The 17,048-nt window shown below is 40.0% G+C and overlaps 1 protein-coding gene across 1 annotated transcript in view; it reads left to right on the top strand.

Moving 5' to 3' along the window:
* The window catches only part of KAT2B (lysine acetyltransferase 2B), a 122,866-nt gene that overhangs the window by 68,361 nt on the left and 37,457 nt on the right, over nucleotides 1-17,048 (top strand). Inside the window, 2 exon segments of the mRNA XM_017860976.1 lie at nucleotides 9,601-9,792; nucleotides 13,234-13,340. Of these exon segments, the coding sequence (XP_017716465.1) occupies nucleotides 9,601-9,792; nucleotides 13,234-13,340 (299 nt within the window).

Genomic DNA, 17,048 nt, shown 5'->3' with positions numbered 1-17,048 from the left:
AAAAAAAAAAAAAAAAGAAAATTTAAAATCCATATGTGGCTTGTATTATTTATCTATTGAATATTGCTGACTAGATAGCTACACTATAACTCTGAAATTAATTAGAGCCCTCACTCAGAAAATGCAATGACCATATAATGAAGTTAAAGAATTTTTTTTAGGCTGGGCATGGTGGCTCACGCCTATAATCCTAGCACTTTGGGAGGCCAAAGTGGGTAGATCACTTGGGTCAGGAGTTCAAGACCAGCCTGGTCAATATGGTGAAACCCCATCTCTACTAAAAATACAAAAATTAGCTGGGCATGGTGTCACATGACTGTAATCCCGGCTACTTGGGAGGCTGAGGCAAGAGAATCACTTGAACCCAGGAGGCAGAGTTTGCAGTGAGCTGAGATTGTGTGCTACTACACTGCAGCCTGGGCAACAGAGCAAGACTCTGTCTCAAAAAAATTTTTTTTTCTTTAAAAGGGAAGATTAGCTTAGATCCAGAACTGTGATGGAACTGATATCATTATACATATTATCTTCCAGGTTTTGTCCCTTTAAATAACATTTTATATTAGTTATAATGAAAGAAAACGTAGAATTTTGTAGCCTTTGTCTCTTCACTTAACATCATATCAGACATTTCACAGGTTACATTATAGTCCATTGAGTTGATTTACCCTAATTTACCTAACCATTTCTCTATTGCTGGATATTCAAACTCTGCAAATAGTCTTGGATTGAACATATATTTTCTTCTAAAGTAGAAATTTATTTTTATTGCTTATTACTTGCAGAATAATAGAATTGGTTTTACAAATCTTAAACTTGTACCATACAAAATATAATGACCTACATTTATTTTCATTTGTAGGAATGTGACTTGGGTCATCCATTCTTTTCAACTTTTTTATAACTTTTCTCTGTTTATATTTCAGAGGCACATCAAACTTCCATCAGGGGATATTAGGGAGCTTTAGTGCATATTTTTTTCCTGATTTAAAGTGGGCAGTAGTATCTTTTGATAGCCTGTCAAGACCACTTGTGCCCAGGTTATTTTCTGTAACAGCAGATAACATGGAAGAATGGTATCATTTAAAATAAGCTTTCCTCTCTGTCACTGACCTAATTTCATGTGTAGCACACCCGATTTCCTCTCTTTCTCTTTACTTTTACAATATATGCAATTTCAGTTACAAAGTATTTTCTCCTTAATAATTGATATTTATAGGAATTGCAGATTTCTTCAAAATAAGTTTTTAAATTATATCTTTATTTCTATGTCTTTGATTTTAGGATATTACATTAACAATAGTCCTATATTATTGAAACTCTTGTTTATAATAAGAGTTGAGACGATAAGTGTCTCAAAAATATATATTTTTTAATCCCACCTGTGAACAATTGACAAAGCTAAATATTTGTCAAAGCCAAGGCCCTGAATGCATTTGCCACTTTTAACAGAGAAAGTAATTGTTTCATCAATAAAAAGGAGAATTAATTGTGAAGCAGCTTAGGAGACATTACTATATTTTGTTTTCTTTTTCTTTTTATTTTTTCTAGAGATGGTGTCTCATTCTGTATCCCAGGCTGGAGTGCGGTGGCATGATCATAGCTCACTGTAGCCTCAACCTCCTAGACTCAAGCAATTCATATATCTCAGCCTCCTGAGTAGCTGGGACTACAGGCACATGCCACCATGCCTGGCTATTTATTTATTTTTTATAGAGATGGGGTCTCACTATGTTGCCCAGGCTGGTCTCAAACTCCTGACCTCAAGCGATCCTCCCATCTTGGCCTCCCAAAGTGCTGGGGTTGCATGTGTGAGTCACTGTGCCCAGCTATGATATTTTAGAAAACAGAAGAAAAATGCAAGGTAGTCTTTGAGAATTACTAAGAAGTTGGTGGCACTTACAAATACTTAAGAAGTAGTAAAAATGGAAATTGGTTTGGATGAGTGCTGGGTTTGAATGGTGTGGGTCCATCTCTCCCTTGTTATGTGAGCTTTAGACCAGTCTCTGGTCTAAAGAGACCTTTGATTTCTTTCTCTGTCCAGGTGTCATGAGTTTTGTGTATTCCATGGGTGGTTTGTATGTAGTTTCTGACACACAGAACAGGTGCCAGGAAGATGCTCATCATCATTTTCCTCCCATGCACATTGTTCTCTAAAACTCAGTCACTGCCAATGTGGAGCTATTAAGCTAAAGCCTTAAATATATAATTGAGTGAGTGTGTAATTATTTGAATATCACTTTAGAAATTAAGATAGCAGGGAATAGAAAAACGGCAAAAGAGTCCTTTATAGCCCAGCATCGTAAGCCAACAGCTGAAGGCAAAGAGTGGAGTCAGACAATGGAAAAGAGAAACTTGCTGAGAGAAACTGAAATGAATATGCCCTGATGAGCTCTGAAACCTGCTGATTTCTAGGTGAAATGTAGACCAAGAACCCCTATTAATAATAAATAAGGAAATGAAGGTAGATGACACCAGCCTCCCCCACGTCCCCACCATCACGTCATGTTGATGAGGAAAGGGAAGTAGAGAGGAACAACCTGTGAAAATTAGGAGAATCAATATTCAGAGTAAAACCTCACTGCCATGACCACATGGGGAATTAAAAAAACCACATACCACCACAGCATGATGTCTCACTGATACTGATCTTCTTAAAAATGGGTAATATTACTGGCTGCAGGCACCAGCAGGCTTTATCTTGATGTTACTGTAAGAGAACCTCAGGACCTATAATGCTGGTTCAGCTTATAACTTAGGGCAGTTACTGTAAATATTAGAACAAAGATGTGCCGAAAATGTTTGCAGTACATCAGTCTGAAAATGAAGTTAAACAGGATTCTTTGTGGAAAAGACTGGACTTAGAAAATGATTGTGTTCATTACAGAGCTAACTTGTAAATATTTATTCCATAAAAATTAAAAGCAAACTGGACAGTAGTACTGCTTAACTTACTTCTCTGTTCTGAATAAAAGAAAAGATAAATATTCCTTTTTTTTTTTTTTGAGATGGAGTCTCGCTCTGTTGTCTAGGCTAGAGTGCAGTGGTATGACCTCGGATCACTGCCACCTCCACCTCCTGGGTTCAGGCAATTTTCCTGCCTTGGCCTCCAGAGTAGCTGGGATTACAAGTGCGTGCCACCATGCCTGGATAATTTTTGTATTTTTAGTAAAGATGGGGTTTCACCATGTTGGTCAGGCTGGTCTCGAACTCCTGACCTCAGGTGATCTGCCTACCTCATCCTCCTCAAGTGCTGGGATTAAAGGCGTGAGCCACCACACTCAGCCTAAATATTGTTACATAAGTGTATGTTAACTGTACCTAATATATACTTCCAGAAGCACTGTGGTTATAGAAAAAATGTGGGCAAATATTTTGAAGTTCCTGAATTTCATGATAGTACACTATTATAATTCCATGAAGAAATAACCCGAGAAGAAAGTCGGAGGATTATGGCTTCTTAAAATACAACTCACCAACAGTCTGCTGAAGGAAAGTGGCAAGTAATTAGTCTTAGATTTTGAATTGTGTAGAACTTTTGAAAGTTAAAGCTGACACCCACACTGAGGAGATGTTTCACAAGTATACAGAGCGACTGGGTGCAGTAGCTTATGCCTGTAATCCCAGCAACTTTGAGAGGCTGAGGCGGGAGGATCGCTTGAGCCCAGCCTGGGCAACAGGATGAGACTTCATCTCTACAAAAAAAATTAATAAACTATCTGGGTGTGGTGGCATGTGCCTGTGGTCCCAGCTGCTCTGGGGGTTGAGGTGGGAGGATTGCTTGAGCCCAGGAGGTCAAAGCTGCATGGAGCCGTCCATGATCCTACCACTGCACTCCAGCCTGGGCGACAGAGCAGAACCCTGTCTAAAAAAAAAAAAAAAAAAAAAGAGAAGAAGAAAAAGAATACATAGCAAGTTAGCTGAAACTAACTTGTTTGTTTTGGGAAACAGTTTTATTCAGCCATTCTTCTATGATGTATAGCCTATTGCCATGTGTACTGAGCATTCATTATTAGACATGTAAATCTAGAACAGAATTTATCAGGAAGCATGCAAAGAACACTAGGAAACAGGAGATCTGACTTCTAGTCTGGACTTCAGTAGTAACTGGGCCTCAGTCCCTGTGAACTAGGGCAGGTCAGTTTATTCCTGAAAACCACAGGATTTTCAGTTCAGCAAGTCCGTAGAATGAGTTGGTCTTCTGTGTTCACATTTTAAAATTCTGTTCACAGAAGTTACAAATCATCATGATGATGTGAAAAATCTGGGAGTTATTTGAACAGTCAGAAAATAGCATGCAAATACCATCCTTATTAGACATACAAAAATGAATGAACTATCATTTTGCTTCTTTTTAGTAGACCTGAAATCAGTCATGTAGGTAAAATCTTTTCCTACAGTTACTTCTTTGGAGGAATGCATGTGCCCATGCACGTCCATTTCCTTCTTTCTGTCTCATTATGTGCAATAATATCAATCAATGTATTAAAACAACACTAGAAGTACACACACACACACACACTCATTCTTTTTGTCTCTTACACACACACACACACACACACATTGACTTGGCCTCATTGTCTTAATCTACTGTGAACTTTACAGATTACAAAATAAGATTAATCTTGGAAGTTAAGAAAAAGTTGAAAAGTATAAATTGAGGCCTATAAAATGACTTTGAGGAAATGAATGAAAACCCATTATTTGAAAGTTTTTACTAGCTAATAACAATCTATGCTGTCTTCTTCTACCCTGGGAAGATTGAATAACCTGTTAAAGCACTTTTGGATAACTTTTTAGGATTTTATGATAATATTTATAACCTATCATCTTTGTAGGAGAAATAATGTCAGTCTTAGAGCCTTAGACGTCTGCAGATCTCTCCTCAGATGGAAATGCTCTTTAGACTCTAAATCAGCACTGTCCAATAGATATATAATATGAACCAAAAATGCAAGCCAGATATATAATTTAAAATTTTCTAGTGGCTACGTATAAAATGAATAGATAAAAGAAATTATTTTTTGAATTTTATATATGTATCTTTTTTTTTTTTTTTTTGAGATGGAGTCTTGCAGTGTCGCCCAGGCTGGGGTGCAGTGGCTCAATCTTGGTTCACTGCAACTTCCACCTCCTGGGTTCAAGCCATTCCCCTGCCTCTGCCTCCCAAGTAGCTGGGATTAAAGGCATGTGCCACCACACCTGGCTCATTTTTGTATTTTTAGTAGAGACAGCGTTTGACCATGTTGGCCAGGCTGATCTCGAACCCCTGACCTTAAATAATCTGCCCGTCTTGACCTCCCAGAGTGCTAGGATTATAGGCATGAGCCACCTGGCCAATAATATATATATATTTTTACCCAATATATTAAATGATATTAAAAATATCATTTCGGCTGGGCATGGTGGCTCACGCCAGTAATCCTAGCACTTTGGGAGGCCAAGGCGGGTGGATTGCTTGAGGTGAGGAGTTCAAGACCAGCCTGGCCAACATGGTGAAACCCTGTTTCTACTAAAAATACAAAAATTAGCCAGGCATGGTGGCGGACACCTGTAATCCCAGCTACTCAGGAGGCTGGGACATGAGAGTAGCTTGAATGGGGAGGGGGAGGTTGCAGTGAGTTGAGATCATGCCATTGCACTCCAGCCTGGGGCACAGAACAATACTCTGTCTCAAAAACAAAACAAAACAAACCACAAAACAAAAAACCCACAAAATATAATTTCACTATGTAACCATTGTGAAAAATTATTAAGGATGTATATTTACTTTTTTGGTACTGAGTCCTTCAAAACTCCAAATCCAGTGTTTATTTTGCTTTTCCTTTTTTTTTTTTTTTTTTTTTTTTTTGAGATGGAGTGTTGCTGTGATTCCCAGACTGGAGTGCAGCGGTATGATCTCGGCTCACTGCAACCTTCGCCTCCCAGGTTCAAACGATTCTCTTGCCTCAGCCTCCCGAGTAGCTGGGACTACAGGTGCCTGCCACCATGCCTGGCTAATACTTATATTTTTAGTAGAGATGGGGTTTCATCATATTCCCCAGGCTGGTCTTGAACTCTTGACCTCAGGTAATCCACCTGCCTCAACTTCCCAAAGTCCTGGGATTACAGGTGTGAGCCACTGCATCCGGCCAAATCCAGTGTGTATTCACACATCTTAATTCAGTAGCTAAATTTTAAACAATTAAACTAAATGGAGTCCTACTAGAACAATCAAGTTATGTTTAATGGGAAAACATTTTACACTGTTTCCACTTAAAAGTAAAATTGAAATTGATTAAATGAAATTAAAAGTTAAACTTCTAGGTCATACTAGCCACATTTCCAGTGCTCAATAGTTACCAGTGGCTGGTGGCTACTGTGTTGAATAGCAGAGACATAGAATCATCCCCATCATCAGTGAAAGCTTTATTGGACAATAAATCTTTAAACCTTTCATTGCAGAAAATTGGACATATTTTGTTATTTTTAAAATTTAGTCATGTTCTGCATAATAACATTTTAGTTAGCAGTGGACCATATATAATGACAGTCGTCCTTTGAGATTATACCAAAATTTTGCTGTACTTTTCTATGTTTAGGTATATTTAGATATACAAATACTTACCATTATGTTACAGTTGCTTGTAGTATTCAGTACAGTAACATGCTGTACAGGTTTGCAGCCTAAGAGCAACAGACTATGCCATAGAGCAGGGGTCCCCAACACGTGGGCCATGGTCCACCATGGGTCTGTGGCTCATTAGGAACCGGGCCTCACAGCAGGAAGCAAGTAGTGGGCGAGTGAGCATTATAGCCTGAGCTCCCCTCCTGTTAGATCAGTGGCGGCGTTAGATTCTCATAGGAGCACGAACCCTATTGTGAACTGTGTGTGTGAGGGACCTAGGTTACGCATTCCTGCTGAGAGTCTAAGGCCTGATGATCTGAGGTGGAACAGTTTCACCTGGAAACCATCCCTTCTACCCCGTAGCCATGGAAAAATTGTCTCATGAAACTAATTCCTGGTGCCAAAAAAGTTGGGGACCTCTGCCATAGAGCCTAGGTGCCAAGTGTGTAGTAGGTTCTACCATCTAGGTTTGTGTAGGAACACTCTCCAGTGTTTGCACAGTGATAAAATCACCTGACTCATTTCTGAGAATGTATTCCCATTGTTAAGCAAGACATGAAAGACATGACCATATTAAGTCTTACAGATAGTCTTGTGATTGCCTAAGTCTCACGAAATTGAACTTCTGATTATGAAGATTTGTGACTGTTTAACTCTACATTTGTAGTTTCATTACTAGTTATTTGGGATCTGACTTCCCCTCAGCCCCAGATAGATAGATAGATAGATAGATAGATAGATAGATAGCATGTCAGTGTCTCACTCTGTCACTGTCACCAAGGCTGCATTGCGGTGGCACAATCATAGCTCACTGCAGCCTAGAACTCCTAGGTTCAAGCAATCCTACCTCCTCAGCGTCCCGAGTAGCTAGGACTATAGGCATGTGCCAATACACCTGGCTAATTTTTAAACTTTCTGTAGAGATGGGCATCTTACTATGTTGCCTAGGCTGGTCTCGAACTCCTGGGTTCAAGCAGTCTTCCTGCTTGGGCCTTCCAAAGCACTGGGATGACTGGTGTAAGCCACCATGCCGTGCCTAGCCAGCCCGTTCTTTTAACTTAATTAAGTGACCACAGACTAACATCTAGCAAAGAATTGGCTTTGAAAGCAATGAATTTCTATATGAAGCACCTTATGAATTACAAAATAGATGTACTTTCTAGTTTTTTTCTGCTACCAAGATCACTCTTTCAGACAAGAGACAACATTAACACTTGAGGTTCCCATTTCAGTATTGTAAACATAAACGACATTTGGGGTGTAAATTATTAAAGGAAAAAAGTTGAGAGAAGAAATAGAAATAGTAGCGGAAGTTTTAGGTTATTTTTGAATGTAGGCAGACGAACTAAGACTAATGAAAGCATTTTCTCCAAAGGTGTTTGAACCACTGCGACAGCCACCACCATTTCCACCACCAGCACACATACAGGCAAAACATTTTATAATACAGAATAAGATTTTTAAAAAAATGTCAGGAGCATGAATAATATTATTCCTCTCTTCATTAAAGGGCTTAAAGTTCATCGGGAGCTTTTTGTAGCAGCTTGGGCACATTAGAGAGCTGTCTCCCATTTTAAAGGAGAACAGGAAAGCACATAGAGAGGAGAGGTTTGATTTTTGGAAGGCAGTCCTTTCCTAGAAGAGGGTGATTTGGGTCTGCTCTCGAGGAATAAGAATCTGTGGAATAACGCTTTTTGACCTTTTCCTCGTTTGATGCCACCCTCCATGGCTACCACTGTTACATTTATGTTGCTGGGTCCTGGGAAATTCACATCTTCCACTTCTAGGAGATAAAAAAAAAAAAAATATGGTTGGCTGAGTGTGGTAGCTCATGCCTATAATCCCAGCACTTTGGGAAGCCAAGGTGGGTGGATCTCTTTAGTCCAGGAGTTCGAGACAAGCCTGGGCAATGTGGTGAAACCCCGTCTTTATAAAAAATAGAAAAAAATTAGCCATGTGTGGTGGTGCATGCCTGTGGCCCCAGCTGTTCTGCAGGCCGAGGTAGGAGGGTCACTTGAGCCCAGGAGGTGGAGGTTGCAGTGAGCCGAGATTGTACCACTGCACTCCAGCCTGGGTGACACAGTGAGACCCTGTCTCAAAAAAAAAAAAAGAGAAAAAGAAAGAGATTTATTTTTGAATAGACTTTTACTCTCCACTGTATGTTGGCTGAATGCACTTTCTAAATTAGATGACCTCTGTTGTCAGTGTACCCTGGAACTGTGGTCAGATCTCAAGAAAACTCCTGGCTTCCCTCTGGACTGGTCCTCCTCTAGCATCGTGCAGTGATGCTGAGGTGCATTTTTGACTTTGAGTCTGAGAAAAATGTACCTAGGTGACAGATGGTAGAAGCTTAATACTTCCTACATTTTTGACTGAGTTTTAAACAGTACTGGAGATTGTTGTCTTCCCACCAAACCTCTGATAAGTGCTGTGTAGGCTTTTTAAATAAATCTTAACATTTTCCTCAGAGGACTAGGTGGTTAATTCTGATTCTTTCACAGAAGAGACTTCCTCAGCTTCTCCTTTAATTTTTTCTTTTATTTAAACTACCATTAGTGTGCCAGTAACTCCAGTTATACTATGCCTTTTATATACAGTATTTCATTTAATGCTAACAAGAACCCAATGAGGTAGGTATAATTGTTGTCCCCATTTTACAGGTAAGGAAAGAGAGGCTAAATAGCATAATTACATTTTCAAAGTTATGCAGCTAGTTAAGTGGCACAGCAGGAATTTGATCCCAGGGGCTGTTGGACTCCAGGACTCACTGTGTGATGCTGCAGAATAAGTTGATTTTAACAGAACTAGACACAAATGGTGGTGTAAAGGCAAGCTAATTCCCAAGTTTCACTAGCTGGTAGGGATATTGTTGCTTCTTATTGCAGGCCTAGTTTTTTTTCTGCTATGGTTAATAGTACGAGATAAACATAATTGGATATTTCTGATGTCCTGGGGGTTTACAGGATATTGATGGTGCTTGACTTCTCTTGTCGCAGGTGGCTGTGTTACTGCAACGTGCCACAGTTCTGCGACAGTCTACCTCGGTACGAAACCACACAGGTGTTTGGGAGAACATTGCTTCGCTCGGTCTTCACCGTTATGAGGCGACAACTCCTGGAACAAGCAAGACAGGAAAAAGATAAACTGCCTCTTGAAAAACGAACTCTAATACTCACCCATTTCCCAAAGTAAGGGAGAGTTTTTGCTGGTCTTTGTTTGATCCTAGAGCTCGAGGTTGCTAAATACAATGCCAAAGCCTGCATAAATAACAAGATCAGGAATGATAGAAAAAGCATTCCAGGCCGGGCGTGGTGGCTCAACCCTGTAATCCCAGCACTTTGGGAGGCCGAGACGGGCGGATCATGAGGTCAGGAGATCGAGACCATCCTGGCTAACACGGTGAAACCCTGTCTCTACTAAAAAAAAATACAAAAAACTAGCCAGGTGAGGTGGCGGACGCCTGTAATCCCAGCTACTCGGGAGGCTGAGGCAGGAGAATGGCGTGAACCCGGGAGGCGGAACTTGCAGTGAGCTGAGATCCGGCCACTGCATTCCAGCCTGGGCGACAGAGCGAGACTCCGTCTCAAAAAAAAAAAGAAAAGCATTCCAAGGGGAGGGAGAAAAGTCCCTCAGTTCCCTTTGTGAATCTTCTTGGGTATTTTCCAGTCCATTTATTAGCCTGACTTTGGGTTGACTGCCGTTATTGCTCCCTTATCCCCTCCTCATCCTACCTGAGTCATTGTCTCTGACTCTTATAGAATGGGGCAGTGCTTTCTTTTGTATATTCAGCGGCCAGGAAGCTCTAGAAAGATGAGGGAGAATGTTTAGGTACATTTTCCAGCCACTCAGAAATGGTGCAAAAGTAGTCAAGTGGCTTTTTTTTTTTTTCCATTCAATTTCTCCAACTTTTTCTAAGCACTGGTGAACCATCCCTGCCTCAGCTATAGTAGACTTGCCCCCACTCTTTGGAAACTAGACTGCAAAAGCAGGGATGAAGAGGAACAGAGACCTCCTTCAGCATGACCTTTGAACCTCTATACTAAATTTCTTGTAGAATATGCATACTTTGGTGCTTCTTGCTTCTTGCACCTGTCAGAGCTCCAAGGCATAAATAATCATTTAAATATTTTAAAGGGAAGGAAATGCTTCAAAGCAATAGAAAGTTGCGGTGCTGTACCATTGGCCTTGGAAGTGCATTTTTAATGCTAAGAACCAAAAATTTAAGCTAAGAGGTTGGATGCTGGTGAGATAGGCCAAGGGTGCAGTTGATGACTTCTCATGGAGCAATAACAGCGAGAAATGAATGAGACAGTTCATTTTGTGGTTGTCATTCTGCCTAGATCAGCATTTGGTCAGGAAGGCAAAAGGCGTAATTTGAAAAGGCTGGCTAGGTATGATAGCCTTCCTTCCCCACACCATTCTGAACTGCTGATGTAGAGAATAGAATTTGAGAGGAAGTATTCTTTGGGGAAAGATTGATGAAACCCTGTTTTGTTTGAGAAACTAGATTTTTATTATTCAGATAGTATTATTAGATTACAGAATTTTGTCTCACTAAAGATAGAGTTTTAATTCATAGCAATAAGTTAGGTTCAAAACAACAACAAAAACAACAAAATAACAAAAACAACAAAACAACAAAAAACCAAAATGGTTTCTGAGAGAAATTGACTGAAGATTCCATGGCATTTTAACCCAAATCCTAAACCTTAGATAGATGTCATGAGTAATTCTGATGGGCTTTGGCGGAACACCTAATATTTGCACATATATTTCAGCAACCTGATTGTCAAAATTTTCTTCAGAGAACCAGTACATGAGACTAAGTCATGACATGAACATTTTGTTGTCCTCTGTGGAGGGAGATTCTGAAGCACTTAAACTGCAGTTTGGATGTTGCTCCCAAAACGGGTTATGAAATTAGGGCACACTCATGTATTTCAGTGTCTTTTAACTGACGTAAGCTCCTTTCCTTAGAGACTGAAGCAGTTTTCTTACTTATGTATCTATTACATTTGCTATATAAGCAGCATTTTATGTTTTCAGGTGATAGCTGTCGTTCTGTCTCTGAGTCAGGGGACAAAGAAGACTCCTCCCTTCCCAACACCTGTTATGGTATTTAAAGAGAAATTTTAGTTACTTTGCATAATAACATTTTTCCCATAACAAATTCATTTTGCTTCTTGCAGATATTTGCTAATTATAGTGTGTTTTGTTCCCTCAGCCCATAGTTCTGGCATGCTTATGCTAAGAGCTAAAACATCCATGCTGCCTTCTTTTCTTCTCTATTACTAATGGTGGGGTAAAACTACCACCCACTTCTCCTTTTAAATCCCTTTCCACTGAATATGACAGCATTTAAGGCTATTGGGGATTTATACCTACAGTTTTGGCAGCAGAACCACACATGTTGAAACCTGAGGTATTATTTGAGTCTTGGGCACTGTTTCAGCGTTAGAGCTGGGACCGGCTTCCCAGCACCCAGGGAGGTCTCTGCAATTCTCAGATGCATTTTCAGGGCTTACATTCTTATCTTCGTATTCTTCATATGTGCTGCCTTTTTTCCCACTTGGCTTTAACATGTGCCTCTGTCCCCATTCACCTAATTACAAAGTTTTTTTAAGTTTTGTATCTATATTTCATTCTAAAAGTGAAGAAAATTTGGTCCAGGGGAAAAAATGAAGAAGACCACTGATAGCTTCACCACTCTGAACTATTTTAGTGCTTTTAGATATTTCTGTTTTCCCCACTTATTGACGAAAAAAAATTCAGTAAGCCTCAGCGGGACTTAGGTATCTGTATTTCTTTTTTCTTTTTTTCTCTTTTAATTTTTAAGTTTTTAAAATCACCTGCCCTATTCTGATAAGCATCTGTATTTCTAATAAGGTTTCCAGATGATTTCTATGGGTTGCCAAAACTTGAGATCCATTTGGTTTAAAGTTAGCGTAGTAATTAATTAGTTACTGGTTCCAATCCTGATCCTGCCATTTACTAGTTGCAGGAATTTGATCCAGTTATTTAACTTCTCTGTGCCCTACTTTCTTCATCTGTGAAATGAGTATGAATTTTATCTCATAGGGTTGTTAAAAAGATCAAGTGAGTTAGTATACATCAACCACTTACACCACTGCCTATCATGTAGTAAGAGCTATACATGTGGGTGACAAATAAAAATAGAAAATATAACTCAGAGTTGATGTGAGGATTCAGTAAGAAGTTCTTAGAGCAGTGCAGGCACGAAGTAAGCACTCAATAAATATTAGTAACTTTTGTGAAGGTAATGACAGTGACAATGCAGCTATATGGAGGGCTGAAATCATGCTCTGAGATTCACTGAGGAAGATTAATGAATTTCTGCTGATGTAATTCATGTGTCTGTATCCTATGTTGTGTTAAACTATGCAGGGTCAAAAGAGTAAACATTTGTATAAATGCATTTCTGTATTTGTATATACCAGGGCTGCCCAACTAAATTGTAATTTCGGTTGTAATCCTCCATTATATTTCTGATTGAAGGTTTGAGACACTGATGTTAAGGTGATTGCCACAGATTATTAGGGCTGTTGTCCTTACAGTAGTTTTTTTGTTTTTTTTTTTTTTAATCTTATTGCTATTACTCTTGTGTCTAGATTTCTGTCCATGCTAGAAGAAGAAGTTTATAGTCAAAACTCTCCCATCTGGGATCAGGATTTTCTCTCAGCCTCGTCCAGAACCAGCCAGCTAGGCATCCAAACAGGTAAGTTTCCTTTTACATAAATCAGAGAACAACCAGGAAGGCCAACCTGACGTGTAAGTTGCAGTGAACTGCAACTTATACTTAGCTCTATAGTCAAATGAGCTTAGCTCTATAGTCAAATGCTGGCTCTTTCCAAACCCAATTATAGTCTCAGTCGATGGCTAGACACACTTAGGAATCAAGTCTCCGTCTGACCTCTTCATCTATGGTATCTGTTTTGTACATCAAGTTACCACCAGGTATAATGGTGGATAGTGAGTGAGAATGGCAGTCTTGAGTCTCAGGATGTGAACTACTTCCCTGTGGGGGCAGGGCATCCTTGCTATTGCTGAAATCAGCCAGTGGCATCAGTTGGCATTTTGTGAGGAAGGAAGACAGGTGCCTTCTGGAGTCACGGTGATCCCAGAAAGAGGATCTGAATTCCTGCCTTTGACACTAGGAAGACTCCATGGAGAAGTTTGGCAAGAAATGCTGAAACAGTTTATATCTGGCTATGGGGAAAGACAGGATGCAAAATTTTGATGTCAAGAGTTTTTTTGTAGTGCTCTAGGTCAATGTGTAATATGGGGGCTTGTGAGTATTGCCTCTAATGCCTCCAGCAAAGAAAAAAAGATTTATTCTTGCTTTAAAAACAAAATTGAAGTATAATTTATGTGTAGTAAAATATACTCTTTTTACCGTGCTGTGTTTTGACAAACACATATATTTGAGTAATTACCACTGCCATCAAAATACAGAACAGTGGCCTCCTTCCAGACAGATTCCCTTGTACCTCTCTGTAGTGCATTCGTAGTCCTACCTCGAGCTCTGGCAACTAGTGATCTGTTTTTTTGTTCTTATAGTTTTGCCTTTTCCAGAAAGTCATAGGAGTGGAATCATATAGTAGACAGCTTTTTGAGACTAATAACTTTAACTCAGCATAATGCATTTGAGAGGTGATTTTTGAAAACGGTTTTCATCTAGAGCTCAAGTTTAGGTGTAAATATAACTAAATCCCTACAAACCAAAGTGCTAGTGAATGAGGAATTTTATTTGAATCATACTCTTTTTGTTTGAGCTCATTACCAAAAACATGTCAAAAACATATTTGTGTCCTTTTTTTTTTCTTTTTTATAACCTGAGGTCATAATTTCATGTATCTCTGATCCAAAACCTGTAGTGCTTTGGGGCCTGTCTGTGCCTATTACATGTTTCTTCTATAGTTGAGCAATCAGCATTTAGTAGACATGTTTTCTGTGGTTACTGGACATATCCTTTGCATTGCTCCCTCTGTACCTGTGCTATTCACTTTACCTTTGATTTGATTTCACCTAACTTTCAAATGACATTTCTTCTGCAAACTCTTTCCTAAGTTCTCCCATCCCTTCTAGCAAGGACTGGATCTCTTTTCTTCCAGACTTTCACAGAGCCTTGAATATATCCTATCCTTGGTTCTCAAACATGACTGCACAATGGAATCACCCATGGAATTTAAAATGCACTGTATACTGATTTCTGAGTGCCATTCCAAGAGAGTGTGAGATTATTGTCCTGGGGTGTGGCCTGGACATTGGAACTTTTAAAAAAACCCCAGGTAATTTTAATGTGCAGCGACATTTGAGAATGACTGTGTTAGACAATACTCACCTCATATTATCCTAGCCCCATTTTTTCTGTATGTCTTTTATCTCCTGTGGATGCAGCTTTTTGATGGTCAGAGACCCAGTTTTGTCGCAATAATTGATACATTTATTAAGTGCTTGGCTAAGAAGCTTCGTTGGTATCTTTAAGCCTTTTCACAAACCCTGGGAGTTTGGAATTATGATCTCCTTTACATAGTTGAGGAAATAGAAGCTCAAGGAGGAGCAACAAATTGCCCAAGATAGACCTTGTAAGTGACGGAACTGGGTTTCACATCCGTATTTAATTCCTAAATATTACACTGTAGTAAGAGAGCCAGAACTCTAACCACTACATCACACCATCTTGGTGTGTGCTGCCAATATACAGCATACACTTGTGGAAGGAATGAGTGAAGAACAGTTTCCTCCCTCAGGCAGTGGGGGACCAAAGTTATTCAGCAGGATCAATATAGTTCTCCTTTGGTGGGTCTGTGGAGAGGATTTCTCTGTATGTGAAAACTCCCCTTTATCCTTGTTTGCTCAAAATTCTCCAATCTGCTCAACTTCCAGCCACATTGTTATCTGTCATAGTACAGGATGGAGAAGGAAGAGGTTGTTGTCTGTGACCGTATGGAAATTTTATTCTTTTTTCTGTGGCTAAGGTTGTCACCAGGTTAAGTTGGATTGTACACTTTAGTATTACCTGAAGCCGTCAGAAGCGGGCTGTCTTCTCTTGTTCTATTGTAATTGCAATGTGTTCTCTTGGGGGAAAAGAAGAGTGTAATCATCTACTTAATTAGCATGTCTGTGCGTCGATGCAACTGTGATAAATGACATTCATAAGGATGGATCTGAAATTTTACAAGATACTCAGATGTCTTCTGAATCACCAGAGCTTTCTCTTTGTTCAGAATCACTCCAGTATGCTTTGAAATTCAGAAGGCCTATATATTGGGAGAAAAAAACATAGAGCATGGCACTTTAGTATATTCTGATTTTTGACAAACCACTAGCTATTCAGTTAGAAGTGCTGTGGGTTGGTATCTCTCTTACTTGGTTTACTTTTTTTTTTTTTTTTTTTTTTTTTTTTTTTTTTTTTTTTTGAGACGGAGTCTCGCTCTGTCGCCCAGGCTGGAGTGCAGTGGCCGGATCTCAGCTCACTGCAAGCTCCGCCTCCCGGGTTTACGCCATTCTCCTGCCTCAGCCTCCCGAGTAGCTGGGACTACAGGCGCCTGCCACCTCGCCCGGCTAGTTTTTTGTATTTTTTAGTAGAGACGGGGTTTCACCGTGTTAGCCAGGATGGTCTCGATCTCCTGACCTCGTGATCCACCCGTCTCGGCCTTTACTTATTTCATTGCCTTCTTGGCTGCTCGGAATGTCCTTGTTGACTGAATTGTGGCTGTGTTGAAAGTTAGATGAATATTCTCTCTGACAATTGTCTGTACTGCCATGCTGTGTCTTGTGTGTGACTAGTGTTTTTGAGAATGTCTATACCGCTTGTCACCTCTCACCTCATCAGCTACTAGTCAGCAACACAGCTAGCAAAGCAGCATTCTACTCTGTAAGGCCTTTTTTTTTTTTTTTTTTTTCCCCTGAGATGGAGTCTCACTCTGTCGCCCAGGCTGGAGTGCAGTGGCACCATCTCTGCTCACTGCAAGCTCCGCCTCCCGGGTTCACGCCATTCTCCTGCCTCAGCCTCCCGAGTAGCTGGGACTACAGATACCTGCCACCACGCCGGCTGTTTTTCGTATTTTTCGTAGAGGCGGGGTTTCACCATATTAGCCAGGATGCTCTCGATCTCCTGACCTCGTGATCCGCCTGCCTCGGCCTCCCAAAGTGCTGGGATTACAGGCGTGAGCCACTGCACCCGGCCTACAATGGCCTTTTCTAAAAAACAGAAACATAAAAACCCTTTTTGTTTGGAAATACTATCAAACTCACAGTAGAGTTACAAGAAGAGGACAAAGAAATCCTGTATATTTTATATCCTTTACCCGGTTATATAAACCAGTTGTTAACATTTTGCCATCCTTGCTTTATTATTACCCTTTCTCTATCCCTTCTTTTTCTCTTTTATTCTCTCTCTACTCTTCCCCTAAGTTATTTA

Source organism: Rhinopithecus bieti, unplaced genomic scaffold, assembly GCF_001698545.2.
Source record: "Rhinopithecus bieti isolate Rb0 unplaced genomic scaffold, ASM169854v2 scaffold_58058, whole genome shotgun sequence".
Taxonomy (NCBI): Eukaryota; Metazoa; Chordata; class Mammalia; order Primates; family Cercopithecidae; genus Rhinopithecus; species Rhinopithecus bieti.
The sequence above is the reverse complement of the archived record's forward strand: the minus strand, read 5'-3'. Positions and strand labels throughout refer to the sequence as shown.